Source organism: Heterocephalus glaber, unplaced genomic scaffold (assembly GCF_053883595.1).
Source record: "Heterocephalus glaber isolate CG9 unplaced genomic scaffold, H.glaber_assembly_v1.0 deba00001553, whole genome shotgun sequence".
NCBI classification, from domain to species: domain Eukaryota; kingdom Metazoa; phylum Chordata; class Mammalia; order Rodentia; family Bathyergidae; genus Heterocephalus; species Heterocephalus glaber.
In genome coordinates this window covers 12636095-12652080 of record NW_028258344.1, presented here as the reverse complement: position 1 = coordinate 12652080, position 15986 = coordinate 12636095, and the positions used below count along the sequence as shown (strand labels likewise).

At 39.0% G+C, this 15986-nt stretch overlaps 1 protein-coding gene across 3 annotated transcripts in view; it reads right to left on the bottom strand.

The window, feature by feature from the left end:
- The window catches only part of Prex2 (phosphatidylinositol-3,4,5-trisphosphate dependent Rac exchange factor 2), a 262543-nt gene extending 247031 nt beyond the window's left edge, over window positions 1–15512 (bottom strand). For 2 of the 3 annotated variants that reach the window (XM_013071229.3, XM_004842082.3), the window contains exon 1: window positions 14864–15512. In XM_013071229.3, coding sequence (XP_012926683.2) covers window positions 14864–15337 — 474 coding nt within the window. In that variant the 5' untranslated portion in view covers window positions 15338–15512. The remainder of the gene's footprint in view (window positions 1–14863) is intronic. The other variant, XM_013071231.3, reaches the window with a different exon arrangement.
- Between the last annotated feature and the right edge of the window lie 474 nt (window positions 15513–15986).

Here is a 15986-nt window from a genome sequence, read left to right as displayed (position 1 = left end):
CTTATATCTCCTAGAGTTGAACTCCATGAAATACAGATTTTTAATCCCTGTCAGTCCTGTGGCTTCTGAGCCTAGAACAGTGACTAGCACACACATAGTAGGTGCCCTAGAACAGTAAGAATCAAAATATATAGACCCGATCATTTTTAAACAATGGCTGGAGATTATAAGTTATTTTGATTGCCTTGATGATAAACTATATTATAGTTCAGGAAATAAGGTTTTTCACATATTAAAAAAGATGGTTTGGGACATGAATAAAATCCACTCTGATTCTATTTAGTGGTAAGTTTCTTTTTATTACAGATATTTTAGTTATGTATTATTTGTTGAAACATACTGTAAATTTCATTTAAGACATTAAATACTAAGGAAAATTATAGAATGTCATAGAGGAGTTGGAGCCTTAAATTCTGACAGGCTAGAGAAGAAATAATTTGTAGGGAAGATATTTAACACAATGTAGGGAACCTATATGTAATTTTTCTTTAAATCTAATCAGCAGGCTTTTTCTTTTTAAGAAAAACTGTATTCAAATATCCTGGCTGACTTTCTAGAACTCTCAGTAAAAAGTTTGCTTATATTTTCACAATGCTATTAAAGTTGAATATAATCCGGATTCTCAACTATAGAAGTATATGTTTATAATCAAAGATCTATGATGGTTAATCTTGATTGTCAGCTTCATTGGCTTGAGAGATGTCGAGGAGATTAGTGAGCACATTTGTGGAGGTGTCATGGTAGAGCTTGGCAGGGGTCAGAGAGGGATGACTTTAGGAATATAGCTGCTCCCTGGCCTCCTCCTTTCTGGTGCTCTTTCATTATCTATCTCTTTGCTTCCTGGCCTTCATGATGTGAGCACCTTTCTTCCACCATTAGGTTTATGCTTTGGAACCAGCCCATCTCAGACTGAAATGCTAACCCAAAATAAATCTTTTCTCTTTTAAGTTGTGTATGTCAGGTGTTTGGTCACAGTGACAAAAAGCTAGTACAGGGTGCATTCAAGTATTGACTAAGTTCTCAAGTTTTCTGACAGCCCTAATGATGTTTCTTGCAACTGAGTCAACTATATAATTTAAATTTTTAAAAATCTTAAATCCAGCCAGGTGTTCTAGTGTACACTTATAATCCCAGCTACTGCTGAGACTGAGGCACAAGGATCCCAAGTTTCAGGCTGGCCTTGGCAATTTATCAAAATCCTGTCTCAAAATAAATGTTTTAAAGGGCTGGGGTTATGGCTCAGTGGTGGAGCACTTGCCTAGTATGTATGGAGTAGTATGGAGCTCAAACTCCAGCATCTTAAAGAAAAAATTTAAACCACAAAGGAGATTTGCTATCCACAGAAAATTTCACCATACAAGGGTGAATCAATTTAATACAAGAGAAACATCAACTTCTCATATTTTAAGAGAAAACTAGGCTAGTTTCACCTGTCCATGACAGGACCTCCTTTGGCCCCTAATATTAAAAAGTTGTGTTGTTTGACCTGGCTAGAAACTGAGGAAAATGTCCCTATCTGTATAACACAGCTCATTCATCAAACTTCATTCTATGACTCTCACAATACCATTTACTCTTTCTTATCTATTCTATCAAAAGAAAAAATCCTGGCAGAAGAAATTGGGAATAATTAACAATGGCTCTATTTCACATTTAAATTACAGTCAACAGATGATAAAACAATCTATGAAATATCCATTAAATGCAGAGCAATATACACATTTTGAAAAGTATAAGAATACAGCAAAGTATGGTGGTGTACACCTATAATTCCAGGACTGAGGAGGCTGAGGCAGGAGGATTGCCATGAGTTCAAGACCAGCCTGGGCTACATAGTGAGTTCAAGGCCAGCTTGCAACCTGAACTACATAGTGAGACCCTGGCTACAAAAAGGATGGGATGTGTGTATATATATGTGTGTGTGTGTGTGTGTGTGTGTGTGTGTGTGTTCATACATATGTATATACTTTTAATCATATATGTATATAATTAGGCCATGCCTCAAATATCTTATGACTTAATCATATATTGGATAAATACATGGACTATATTTAAACATAACACAAAGGATTCAATCCTGTGATCAAGTACTAAGTACACAGAGATCCAAAATGATCCAAGAATTAAATTCAACTGAAACTAGTAGCTAGCTGTAAAGATTACATTAACAGATATACCAATAGAAGAAAGCAGGAAGCCTATTTTTAACAGGTTCTTTGTGTTTCATTACTTCCACAAGGGAAACAGACCCTGACTTGTGGATGATGTCTGGTTCTGACTGTCTGCCTGGCTCTGGCCTCATCTTGGGTTGACCATGTCTGCTGCTCTCTTGCTTTTGATGGTTTGCCTGAAATGAACTACTCTTCCTTCCTGACTTCTAGTTTCTGTGTACTTCCGGAGTCAACAAGTTCTCTGTTCAGTTCCAACATCTGGCTTGGTTTTCCTAGTCATGATAAATCACAGCATTCCCACAATCCACAAATGCCCAGCCCAGTGATTTATGAGCAGAATGTCCTGGAAGGGCCCCATAAAGGATCTACTCAGAACCCTCAGTTTCCCCCTCAGGCACTCTCAGGTGTGAGTACAATGACACAAAGGAGTTGTGAGCTGTGAGTGACAGTATGGATATTCAGTGCTAACACATAATAAGTGTATGATATGCAATGATTACTATTTTTTCTGAAGATGTCAGAAACTTTTAAAGTTAAATAAGATCTCTAATTCCTTCAAAGTTTTCCTCTAAGAAGTGTAAGCTTGGGTGGGAGGGGGCTCCTATAAATCTTATGAGAGGAGACAGACAAATATTTGATGGATTTCCATGTGGGCAAAAATATAGGAGGGAAATAATCTTCATTATGTTTTGACTATAATAGATTCTTAGAGGAATGGTATCCAAGAATTAATATAAATAATCTTTTGAGAACTTGAGACTGAAGTATCACTGAGTTCAAAATGCAGCAGAGACTACTCTTTTATTCTGCACCTCTTTATTTTGTTCAGAACCCCTCCAGGCTCCAGCTGGGCACATGGATGCCCAACTAATCAGCATATTTCCCAGTCTCCTTGGACTGGGTTTGGACGTGTTACTAAGATCTGACCACAGGGAAGACAGTCAAAGAGATGAGTACAATTTCCAGGTCACATCCTTAAAGGAAGTACTTGCCCTGGACTTTGTCTCCCACCTTCCCCCACACCCACTATCACCCCAGGGCTGTACTGTGAACGTGGTGCTAGCAAGCCAGCTTCAACCACACAGACAAGAGCAGCACTCTATTTTGGTTCCCTCATCTTTTCTGTCCATTGGGACCACTTGGAGAAACTATGTAAAATGTCTGGCTCTCACATGCACAGATGCTGATTTAATTTGTCCTAGGAGATGGTAGAGCCATAAAATAGAAGGAAGAAGGTTTCTGAATCCTGATGCAGCTGAGCTTTGTAAGGAGTAACCCCCTGGAACACCACTGGGCAAGAGTATAAAAAATTAAATAACCAGGACATCAAAAGAGGATACAAAAACAGGCCATGCTGATTACACAGAGCTATCCTACTCACAATCATCCTGCATTGTACAGTGAAGGCAGCTGAACAAATATTCTCATGAATACACATAATAAACACAAAACTTATAGCCTTAAAAAAAAGAATATTTAAGTACAGGTAAAAAGAACAATATCTTTTTTCTAAAGATAAAACTAAAGTGTAACTGTAGGGGTAAGAGTATAGTTCTGGCATAATCCAGAGAAATCACGGGTAAGCTAAAGAAGATTCATTAAAGAAAAGATAACAATATTAAAGAATATTCAATTTGACAAGACAAAGGTGGAAGAATATATTAAAGTTGGCCAATTCATTAATGATTTGCATAAATTAATGAAAACTTGGAATCACAGTATGATGATCTTAGGACAGAGTAAAATAAATATTGATTTCTCTTATCAGCCTATTTTTAATAAACTGCTTTATTAAGGAAGAGTCTCCTATTTTCTTGCTCTTCTGCATTCAACATGTAATTTTCATTTTATAGTCCAAAGCAACACTCCCTTCACCTGCCTTTATGTCTTCATACAGAAGATGAAGAGGGGAAGAGATTAAAGACAGAAGGAAGAGGAGAGGAGAAAAAAGAGGGGAGTAAAGGAAACAAGGAGGGAAGGAAAGAGGGAAGGAGGAAGGCAGGGAGGGAAATTCATATCTCTTCTTTATTAAGGGCACACTTTAAAGACCCTTCTGCTCACAGCCCCCAGTCAGAACCTACACATGTGCACATATTTCTCCACAAGAAAAGCTAGGAAATGAAATGTACTCTTCAGCTATACAATTGTGTATAGAGCTAAAACTTCTATTATTATAGGAAAAAACAGCAAAATAAGACCTTCTTTGTACACTATGTTTAGCTATATGGTAAAGCTACAAGAAAGCAAATTTATTCAACGATATCAAAATGTGAAATCACTTCTACTGTCCAAAATTGTTTCAAAATTATAAGTTTAGTTCAACTTATCAACTGGAGGCAACTGGAAACTTCTGTCAGATATTTCATTAAGATGTACAAGAGAAATACAGTTGTGCCCAGCTATTCAAAATAAACTGTGTAAAATACATAAATATATTTCTATATAAGATAAAAATACATTAAGTTATACAAAGTCATAAGCATGACACAGACAATAAAATGAATTATTACAGTGACCTTAAAACATGTGGGTAGGAAACTAACATTTCGGTGAACTAGTGAAGTGTAATAATGCCTTTCCATAGATCTTATCCTCATGCTATTGACAAAGAAACTCTGAAAGAAGATATGTCATTTCTGGAATCTTAAGATTTCTTTCTTTGGAGCAACAGTCACAAATAAGAAAACCCAGGAATTCCAAGGGAGCATGAAGCAAGGCCAAATGGAAGCATTACAAAACATTAAAGAAAACATCAGCATTTCTTGCACAATCTTTGAAAATGTGTCACCATCTACAAAGCTTTTTCTACTGGTGAGAAGATAACTGCAAAAGATCATTGGAAGCAAAAATAGCAAAGTCAAATAGATATCAATCTTTATTTGAGTCTCTCAGAGAAACAAAGTTTTGAAATGAATAAAACATTTACTCATACATATTCCATATAGCTATATTTTTACTAAAACTCCAGAAAATATTTTACATCGATATTCTAAATTTAATCAGCTGGAGTCATTTCTTAAGTATTACATTATTTAACCTTTTTAAATAGAAGGACTTGCCTTTTAATGGAAAATACACATTTCACATTATTGACAGAACACAATGTCCTTGGCTTAGATATTCTTCAGCAAAAATAGGCCCTTTATTGTACACCACATTTAGCTACATGGTAAAGCTAGAAAACAGCAAAGTTATTCAAGGAATCAAAATCTGAAATCATCTATACTATGGATTCAAAGTCATAAGTTCATTTTATCAATTTTCTTATAATTACAATTTTGAATTCTTGGATCAAAAGCAATAAGTTCTTGGATCAAAAGCAATAGCAAAATGAGGAAAAAGGAAAAAAATTGTTTTATTACGGTGTCAGGATTCAAATGATTATGCTCAATACCATAGGAAAAGGGATCCAACTATACTTTTCAGCAATAAAACATCTCCCAAGGGATATTTTTCCTGGATTTATGATTGTTCAAAGTAACTCTAATGTTGTAAATCAAATAAAATCTCAAATTTTATACAGCTAATACAATTCTAATAAATTAAAATTTAAATAATTTTAAACTTAGTAAATCTTTCAATAAAGAATAATAAAAACCTGCCTATGAGTATTAAGTATTATTAATAAGATTTTATGAGAAATAATGCAAACAAAAATAATTTTTAGGTCAAACTAATGTACTCAAAACACAGGCACTACAATTTTTTGATATATATAATACATATATATATATATATATAGGGTATAGTAAAAGAACTCTCAAAAAGACATTGTAAAAAGACAAGTTCTGAAAAAAAAATTAATCACATCAAAATGTCAGATAAATCCATGGGTTTTTTTTTAATGTGTGTACAATAAATGTAAAATGACAGTTCCATCTAATTTGCACTGTGATTCAAATGACTGTAATTATTTCAAAATTTGTACCTAGTCATAGTACATGTAATAAACCAGAAATGCTTAGGTCTCTATTTTGATTTCTAAATGTATATGGTGCATTTAAGAAAGTCACATTTAAAAAGAATAATTGTACAAAATTTGTCATACATCTGATCTCAGCTGTCCAAGTTCAATTCACTTTTCTATGCCTTGAAATCATATGTTCCAAATCTTACTATTCTCTTCAGGACACCTCACTGTCAGCAAGAACAAACAACAAAACAAAAACAAAAACAGAACATCAGACAGAAAACCAGAATTCAACATCACAGGGAAATAAAGGCCATCAGGTAGGAACTTTCAACTTCCTCTCCCCTAACCTTCCTCCTCGCTAAAGCAGCCTTTTACCTTACAGGTGCATGCCTTCCTTCTTCCCTAGCTTCAAGACCAAGGCTTCCCTGTCACTCCCCAAGGCCCCACTGCCCATCTCAGGACCTTTCTCTACCTATTAAACACTACTTAGCCTTCCAGACTTAGAAGAGAAGGGGGTCAGGAACAAGCTAGATGATTATTCAGCAGGCCTGAGAAAATACAGGCTCAGTCTCTGAGGTCAAGGGACAGAAGATAAACTTGGAATCTGGGGAGGAGGAAAGCAAGGAAGCGTTTACTACCTGTCAGGACTTTACCTACAGAAGCTGATTTAAATTTCAGGCCAGCTCTGTGAAATATTACTATGTGTGTTTTCCAAACACGAAACTGAGGCATAACGAAGCTATGTAGTTCACCCAAAGTAACATAGTTTATAAGTTTCAGTGCCAGGATTTGAAACCAGGTCATGAGATTCCCTAGCTCATGCTCTGGGACATTCATGTCATCTTACTGTCACACTGTGGAGGCCTATACCCTACGAGTATTCATAAAGAGGAACACGGGCTACCATGACAGCTCTAAAGGCTGCAGGCAGACTCTGCATCTCCATAGTCTCACATAACAATGAGAAGCAGCACAACTTTTCAAATACATGAGACAGCTTGCTTGTTCTTAGTGTATGCAGTGATCTTTTGTTGTGAGTTTATTCCATGGCAGGATGGCAAATTCCTATCATCTCCCAGTAGCATGGAGGCCCTCCTGAAGAGGCCATTTGCATTCTATCGTGTCCTGTTGTAGTTGCTTTAGTTCCCTTTTTATTGACTCCTTCCCCTTGGCTGTGTTCATCTTCCTTAAATCTTCCCTTCTGGTTACTAAGCATTTCTTTCCTTTTATTACCCAATTCTTCCAATAGTCTCTTCACTGGTCTCCTCCCTCACCTTGCATTAAGTCTCTCAAGTCATTGTTACAGTCTAGCCTCTGCTCACACACACTACTAAAGCTAAAAGCTCACTGGCGTTCTAATTACCAAATCTAGGAACCCCTTTGGTCTTCATACTACCTACTTCTCTAAAGTTTTAAATTTTATAGAAACCTCTCTTTTGTAAACTAGATCCTTCCTTGGCTTCCAAGATACCACTTCCCCCTGGTATTTCAACTTTTGAAAGCTTATGAAGTCATAAGACTAAACACATATCCTTCTATGTACAGAGTGGACTATAGCCACATAACTAATATTCCAAAAATTAGAATTAGGAAAGAACTCCATTTAGTTCGTGGTCCATTCACTACAAAAGAAAGCCAATTCATTCTAAAAGCAGTTTCCTGATGCTATCCTTCTTGTACACATATTGAGACTAATGGCAAGTAAACAAGCAACCCAGGCAAAGCCAGCTAGGAGTGCTCAGCCAGGCAGATCAAAAGGATCACGCCTTGGAGCTTAGGAGAAAAACAGGGTAGGTTTTCAGACCCTAAGAGCAGGACCACTTTGGAAGGAGGAGAAATCCACCCTGCAGAGGCTAGACTGTCTTTGGTGTAGTTTCCATGATTCCTGGCCTCTATTCTCCCTTAGTAAATAGCAACGACTTTTCAAAGGTTATACTCTGCCCTGGATCAAGAGGAAAAATTAGAAGCCTTCTCTGTATGCTGTGTAGCCTGTTGAAGAGGTATTTGTGATGAGGCCAGGGAGGTGGAGGAAGCAGTGAGCCAGGACAAGGATCTCAAGATAAAACTCAGAGACATAGAATCAGGAAATCTCGGCCTGGCGACCTCTCTCCTTCGGAAATACCATCCCAATGCCAATGTTAGACGTCTGAGACTTTCTTATTATTGAGAGCAAGTATTCCCTCACAATCGATTTCCCTCTCCGTAGAATTAAAGTCAAGATTCTCAAGAATGGAACTTTTGTCATACTGGACTATTCTTACTTCATCTCCTATCAATATCCAAAAATCACACAGGACTTTCTATCTCCAGCCATGAAGAATGTGTTTGCATCCTCACAGTGGCAAGCTCTACCACACTAATGTCACACTGACCATGCTGCTTTTGTAGGGTGGACAGTTCTACTCCCCATATGCCACATTCCTCCTGATCCTTCATCAGCTCTGATGAACCTCTCAAAACTCCCCTTACTCCTAGATTGAAAGACTCCCTCAATGCCTCCATACCACTTGGCTTTTGACACATGTAGCACCTCCCATGAGGCCTTGTGATTGATTACCTGTGTACTTTCTTGTTCCCACAATAAATTATGAGCTTATTATAAAAAAGACTAAGTTCTCTTTGCATCTCCATTGCCTAACATAAGCTATGTGTGTCTGCTCAGGCTGCCATAACAAAATGCCACAGGTCAGTGAGTTAATTAAAAATTAATTTCTTCACATTTCTGAAGGCTAGAAGTTGACAATCATGGTGTTCGTGGTCTGGTTTCTCCTGAGATCTCCCTCCTTGGCTTGCAAATGACACCTTTGCTCTATGTCTTCCATGGCCTTGCCTCTGTGTTCATGCATCCTCGATATCTCTCTGTGGTCTCAAATCTCCTCTTCTTTTAAACATACTAGTCTGTTTGCACATTCAGTCCCACTCTGAAGGACTGAAGGTTAGGACAACATATGAATTGGTGGGGGTGGGGGGTAGGGGATCCTGTTGGTAACATAACTCTTAGGCACAATGCTGAATAGCATAATTCTTACACACAATGCATTGAATCAATTCCTCTTTGCCTGAAAGAGACAGGTCTTGACTGAAAAGAGGTTGTTTTCAGAATCATTCAAACTCTGCTTTGTTTGCTTTTGCTTTGTTTGCCTGTTTGTTTATTTTCAAGAGCACCTGCTATTTACAAAGCACTATGTTCAGGCCAAGAAAAGTGTGCACAGGAAGTAAATGTACAATCCCGGTTCTCTGGGAATTTACCATCTAGGTAAGTGGTTTTTCTAACTGCTTTTGCAAAAGTACAAAACTGAGGAAGGCAAGCCTGGGCAGGGAGAAGCTGAGTCCACAGGGAGTCCACAGCCATAAAATTCAGCTCACCACCTACAAGGGCCCTTGGAACTCCAGGGATCAATGTTAAAAGCACCAAGAGACACAATCACATTGAACCAAATCAGAGTGAACACGGAAATCTTTAGCTTAAACTGTAAGGCCTCATAATAACTATGGTGGTGATTACACATAAAGTTTTCTATCTGTCTTGAAAGTCAACTGAGTATTGTAAGAAAACTATTAAAAAAAACCCTACATGACATGGGAAATAAGAGGCTCAGCATCAGAAGAAACAGCATACAGAAGAACATAACAAAAATTAAAGGTATATCTAATGATGACCAATATTCCTGTCTCTTTATAACATCAAAGGAAATAAAAGTAACTACTTATAAGGTCCTATTATGAGCCAGAAACTGGGCAAAGACCAGCATATATTATTTCACCCTTATAGCAATCTTGAGAAATACTATTATTTCCCTTTTTTACAGATGAGGAAAAGGGGACTTGAGAAGTTTAGGAATATCTAAACTTACACAATAAATTAGACACAGGACTCAAATTCTAAAGTATCTGACATCAGAGCCCAGATAGAAAACAAATTTCAAAATCTTTTATGAAAAACACATTGCTCAAATTTTTTTGTCTTTATGTGCCTATGATGTGGAACAACCATTCCTGCTGGTGTGCCAGGAACAATCCCAGTTTACATCTGTTTTCCAGTGTAATTAGTAATAGCAGTCCCTTTCTGTGTCACAAGTGTCCCAGTTTAGACAGTGAATTGTGTGGTCATCCTGCCTCAACGCCACAGGCCTACATTGAAACTTGCTATACAATTTCCCAGGCCCAATGAAAAACAAAAATGTCTCTAATTTCTCATTTTTTATGGCTGAGTAGTACTCCATTTTATAAAAAAAACACATTTTCTTTATAGCTAAGTGGATGCACATTGAAGCGATACTCTTAAGTGAAATAAATAGGACACACGTGTAAATACCGAATAGTTTCTCTGGTGTGAGAAACTGAAAGTGTAAATAAGGACTAAAATGTATAATAGGTAATGTGAAATAGGAAGAAAGGGGGCAAAGGGCGAAGGAAGTGGGAGGGCTAGGGGAAAGGATAGAAGGGAATGGGATTAATATGAGAAAATGGAAAAATAGGAACAAAATCTTTGTAAATAGGGAGGAATGGAGGGGTTGAAGGGAGGGCTGGGCAAGGGTGAAAAATAAGAACCAAGAGAGATTATGTAAAGGTGCAAATTTCCAATGATGAATGTCATTATATTGTATACCTAAAATGTACCAATGATTAGAATGAATAATCGATAATGTAAAATAGGAAGAAAAGGTCCAAAGGGGTAGGGGTAGTGGGAGGGGCAGGGGAAAGGAAAGAAGGGAAAGGAAAAATGCTGAGAAATGGAAAAAATGGAAATAAAGTCTTTGTAAATAGGGAAGGGTGGAGGGGGTGAAGGGAGGGCTAGGAATGGGGAAAAAATAAGAACCAAGATGCATCATGTAAAGGTACAATTCCCAATGAGAAATGTAATTGTGTTGTATACCTACAATGTACCAATAAAAGAATTTAATACAAAAAAAAAAAGAAAAACAAAAATGTGAGCATCTCCCTTAATTAGAAAGCATGGAAAAGCACTAGAAAAGGTCCTAAAATACAAAACTTTTTTCTTTGGTGTATCCACTGTGTTGTTGCTCCATTGTCCCATTTGACTTCACGAGTAAAACACAATTTGAAAGATAAACTCAATAAGAATTTCAAGATGGCAGCAGCAGAGCATTAAACCAAATGACCAGGTTTTCTGAGTTCAAATCCTTGTATCACTGCACAACATGCACACTCATAAGGGCTCTGGATCTACCCTTTCTCCATCCACTCAGATGGGCCCGTGATCTTGGCATGCTGTGTCACTGGACTGAAAACAGAGAGCAGGCTGCAACATACTACAGTCAACTTTAGAACTTAAATACTTGATATTAGGTTCATAAAATCATTTCCTTAGAAGAAAAGTTTTATAGTACTTCTAATGAAGCACAAAATTTCATTTCCCAAGCAAAACAAGAACATAAATTCAAGCAAATTAGGTCACTCTCTAGCATTTTATCTATGATCTAAAAATAATTCATCTAGATAATTTAACCTAGCATTAATCTCAAGTGAAAATTCAGAATACATGAAATGTATTAGATTACAAATGTATTACACAGTCCTTAATGTCTCAATGCCTGATTTAAATCTTAGTTTTAAACTTTTGTTGGATAAAGTCATACGTTCCCCCAAAAAGCTTAACAAACTTAAGCACAAATGAAAGTAAAAGGAAATGTGAACTTTAAGGATGACCTGAGGAACTGTCCTTAAAAAATGAGGTAGTAAAATAAAGGATGGCTCCATTCATTCATTCATTCATTCAATAAACATGTATTGATTACCTACAATGTCACAACCACTGCACAAAATACTGGGGGAAGCACAGGCAAGAAAAATACACGCTGGTGCTCAAGGGTCTAGTAAAATGAAACAAGGAAACAAATTAGTAAGCATGGTGTAGATAGGGACAAAGCAGGGAGTGCCTGGGGAAAATGGGATAAATGAGTCTTTAAAATCCAGTAGGAATCCACCAGGAAGAGAAGGCAGCCCCCAACCCACCCAAGCCCAACCTGAGTGGCACGACACCATGGTAAAAGCCACTCTAAATTCTGACAGCCACCTTAAAGCACAGACTTTTGTTCAAACAGTAAGTATGTACCTAGGACCTAGGTGGCAATTAGAAAAAAAGATGCATAAAGAATAATATATGATATAGGGCAAAAATGGCAACGCTTATGGACGGACTAAGGGTTGGAGATAGGGAAGGTGCTCTAAAGGCAGAACTAAAGGGAGAGGACTGGAAAGACTTAAAATATGAGTAAGAAATTTTTCCTTATGGTCCTACGATCTTTTAATCAAGGGAAATCATATCATTTTACTTGCTTATTCGTGGGCATGTAATAAATATATGTTCTTGATAGAGCAAAATATATGTTTTCCTCCTCTTCTTCCTTTTCCTAATTAAGAGTCATCCTTCATCCATGGCAGTGGCTTAAAGCAATGACAGAAATTGAAAACAATGACAAACATTTAAATTTGGCTTAGGTATCCATACCAATGCATGGCCAACAAATTTACCACTCAATTTGTTTACTACTATAGCTGATCTTTTTTTAAATAGCTTTTATTGTTCATCCCTATTTCTGATCATTCCTTTAGGACAAGTTCTTACAAGGAAAATTATCAGCCCAAGGGGTATGAATACTTTTAAGGCTCTTGGTATATATTAGCATAGTCTACTATGAAAACTTCATTGACTACATCAACTATAGGTAACCAAGTAAAACTCTGAAGGGATTAAGTGTTTCTCTAAATAATTCCCCAAAAGAAAATGTCATAATGAGTTAGAAACACACTTTAGACTTTTAGTAGTTTTGATGAAAAAGAAGCCAGAGTAAATCTTTATAGGCCATTCAGGCCAGTAAGTTCATACGTATGTATAACCAAATATAAGCACAAATAATGAACAAAGGAAAAGTGGAAGAGGTCAAGTTTCTGAATAAAATAGCAAGAACAAAATCATAAGATGATGTTCTACTTGTACAAAGGAAAATACAATTTATTTTATACCTCCCATATTTTCATTCCTCACTCTATAGTAAGAATAGTTTTCAATTGTGATATTCAGATGTTCAGCATAGAGGAAAAACTAACATTTTTAAATAAAGATCAACAATTTAGTTATTCAGGGGCATTAGGTTAGTGGTCTATTTCAGCAATTTAGCACTTTGCATTGTATTGTTTCATCATTTTCAGAAAGCAGTAACTCTTTAAGAAATGACTCCAATTCTTCAAAAGTCAAAGGACTTTGTCAACCACAAAGTTTGATGATAACTACACTTGAAAATACTAAAACTTAAATCTCCTTTAAAACATGATCTTTCACCCAGGTGTGGTGGGACATCCTTATAAGCTCAGCAGTTTGGGGGGCTGAGACATGAGAATCACAAGTTCAAGGCCAGATTGGGCAATTTAGGTAGAACTTGTCTCAAAATTAAAATTAAAAGGGCTGAGGATATATATAGCCCGGTGCAAAGGCTCTGGATTCAATCCCCAGTACTTCAATAAATAAATAAATAAATAAATAAATAAATAAATAAATAAGCAAAGCAAGCTCTTTTCACAGTTACTGCTGCCTGGACATGTACAATTAGTTCTATATATCACCAATTACCAGGATATTCTCAAATATCTGCACCTTTCCAAAGAATGTGCCCCTGGGAGCTCAAGTATACTGACTTTGAGAAGGCAAGCAGAAGACAACCTGAGCGTTTTAGTGCAACTTTTAGAAGCCCTGAGACATTGTTCTTTGCTTCTTGACACAGCCAAGAAATGAATTTCCTTCATCCTGTCAACAGAAACTTTTCAGATTTCACAAAACTGAGCAGGAAGTTTGGCATCTGAAACATTTCCCTTCAAGACCAGAGGAACAGCGATGGAAGAAGTTTGGAGGATTTGAGTAAGACTGCTCCTGGTTTTTTGAGTGATGCTTTCCCAGGCATCTAGGTGGCCAGGAGCCAGTCCTCAAACCCTTTGTCTTTTCAGCAGTGAACAGGGAAAAACCCAGCGTTTGAGTGATGTCTCATAAGTTACTTCCACTCAGTTCTACCCTTACCACCCTAAAGTGAATGAAATGTTTTCAAGGCCAACTTCCACCGAGTCAAGCTGAAACCTGGAAACAAAGTTCATACCCACTTCTACGAAATTCTGATGTTGTTAGGCATGAGTTTCATACACCACTCTCGTGGGCTCCGCGCACACAGGGGACCAGGGACTAAGCAGAGGGCAGAGTTAGACCAGGAGAAAGAAGACTGTGGGGCAAGGTCGGAAGGAACACACATGCGGCTTTAATATCCAACAGCTGCTGGAGATCATAACCCTACTGCTCCCATGTTTCAAAGATGATTGCGACTAAAGGGATTTCACTGCCATGTTATCTGAATAAAAGTTCAGCTCAGATTGATTCAATTATTTCGTTTAACTATATAGACCTGAACGTAGCAGAGTGGAACCTTATTCACCACATCAACGCTTTAAAACAGAATATCCGGGGGGGGGGGGGGAGAGAGAGAGAGAAGAAAGACGAGAAACTGACACAATGCAAGAGAGGGATAATGAAAATTGGGGAAAGACGGGCAGCCAGGATTCTCTGGGCAAGAGCGCTCTTCCTGCCGACCTGCTCCGGACTCCGAGCTCTCCAAGGCCCTGGCCGCTCGCTCAGGGTGTCTCTAGCCATTTAAAAATCCCCGCGAGGTCACCGCGCCCGCCCGCGAGAGCGCACTCGGGTGCCCGCGATGCTCCCGCCGGTCCCCGGCGCAGACAATGCTGCGCGCTCCCCGCGTCGCAGCTCGGGGCCACTCACCGACACCAGGAACTCCAGCGTGCCCACATAGTCCCGCTCGGTCTTCTGCAGCTCGCTGAGCACGCACACGCGCAGGCGAAGCTGCTTCTCCGCGTCCTTGGCGCTCTCGGCGCGGCCGTCCCCGCGGCTCTCCTCGCTCATGGTGGGCGGCGGGACGCGGGGCTGAGCGGCCGTGCTGAGCGCTGCCCTGCGCGCCTGCTGCTGCGCGGTCCCCGGCGGCGAAGAGGGAAAGTTGTGGCCTCTGCAAAGTCCTAGGAGGGATGGGTGACTACATGCTGAGCAGAGTCTAGGGCGGGGGTAAAGGAGGTCGCAGGGGCCGGGACTCCCGCGCGGGAGGCGCGGGTCTCTGCGCAGGAAACTCCCGGGAGAGTCACTCCGGCCTCTGCCCTCCGGGCAGAGCCCCGCCGCTCCTGCCTCACGCGGCCTGAGCCCTAGGGGAGGCGGCTCTCGCTGCCACCGCAGTGACTTGGACATTAATCAAATGCTTTCTGTCCATGTGACTCCGACCTTTTACCCTTCGCCAAATCTCAGGAAAAAGGAAACACAACCCTGGGGAAGTGTGTCGTGCCAGCTAACTAAACACACGCGCGCGCGCACACACACACACACACACACACACACACAGAGACACAATCAGCCCTTGAAATGGAAGTAATTGGAGGCTCCCAAACCTAGAGGACACACTCCAAGACAGCTCCAGAACTGCTCCTGAGACTCCCGCCTATTGTTTAGCTTTACTGTGTTTTGCACAAATCCTGAAAGCAAAGAAACAAGTCCCCACGGTTACGTAACTGGATGGGAACAAAAACAACCACAGTATTGACCCTCTCTTCTTTGAAAAGCAGCACATTGATTTTTGGTTTTATTCAGGCACAAAACAGGTTTGCTTTCAAACCCTTCCCTCCCCAGTGGGGACTATTTCACAAGGCAGACACCCCCCTGTCTGCTCTTGGAAAGTCAATTAGCATAATAAATGAGGATGCTGTAGGAAAGTGACAACCCCTGTCTATACAATAAAGTCCAGAAACAATAGCACTGGGCTGTTTAGACAGCTTTGCATGTCTAATTTTTTTTCCAACATCAATGTAGTTTATAAATTCAAAGAGAGGCAAAGGATATTTGT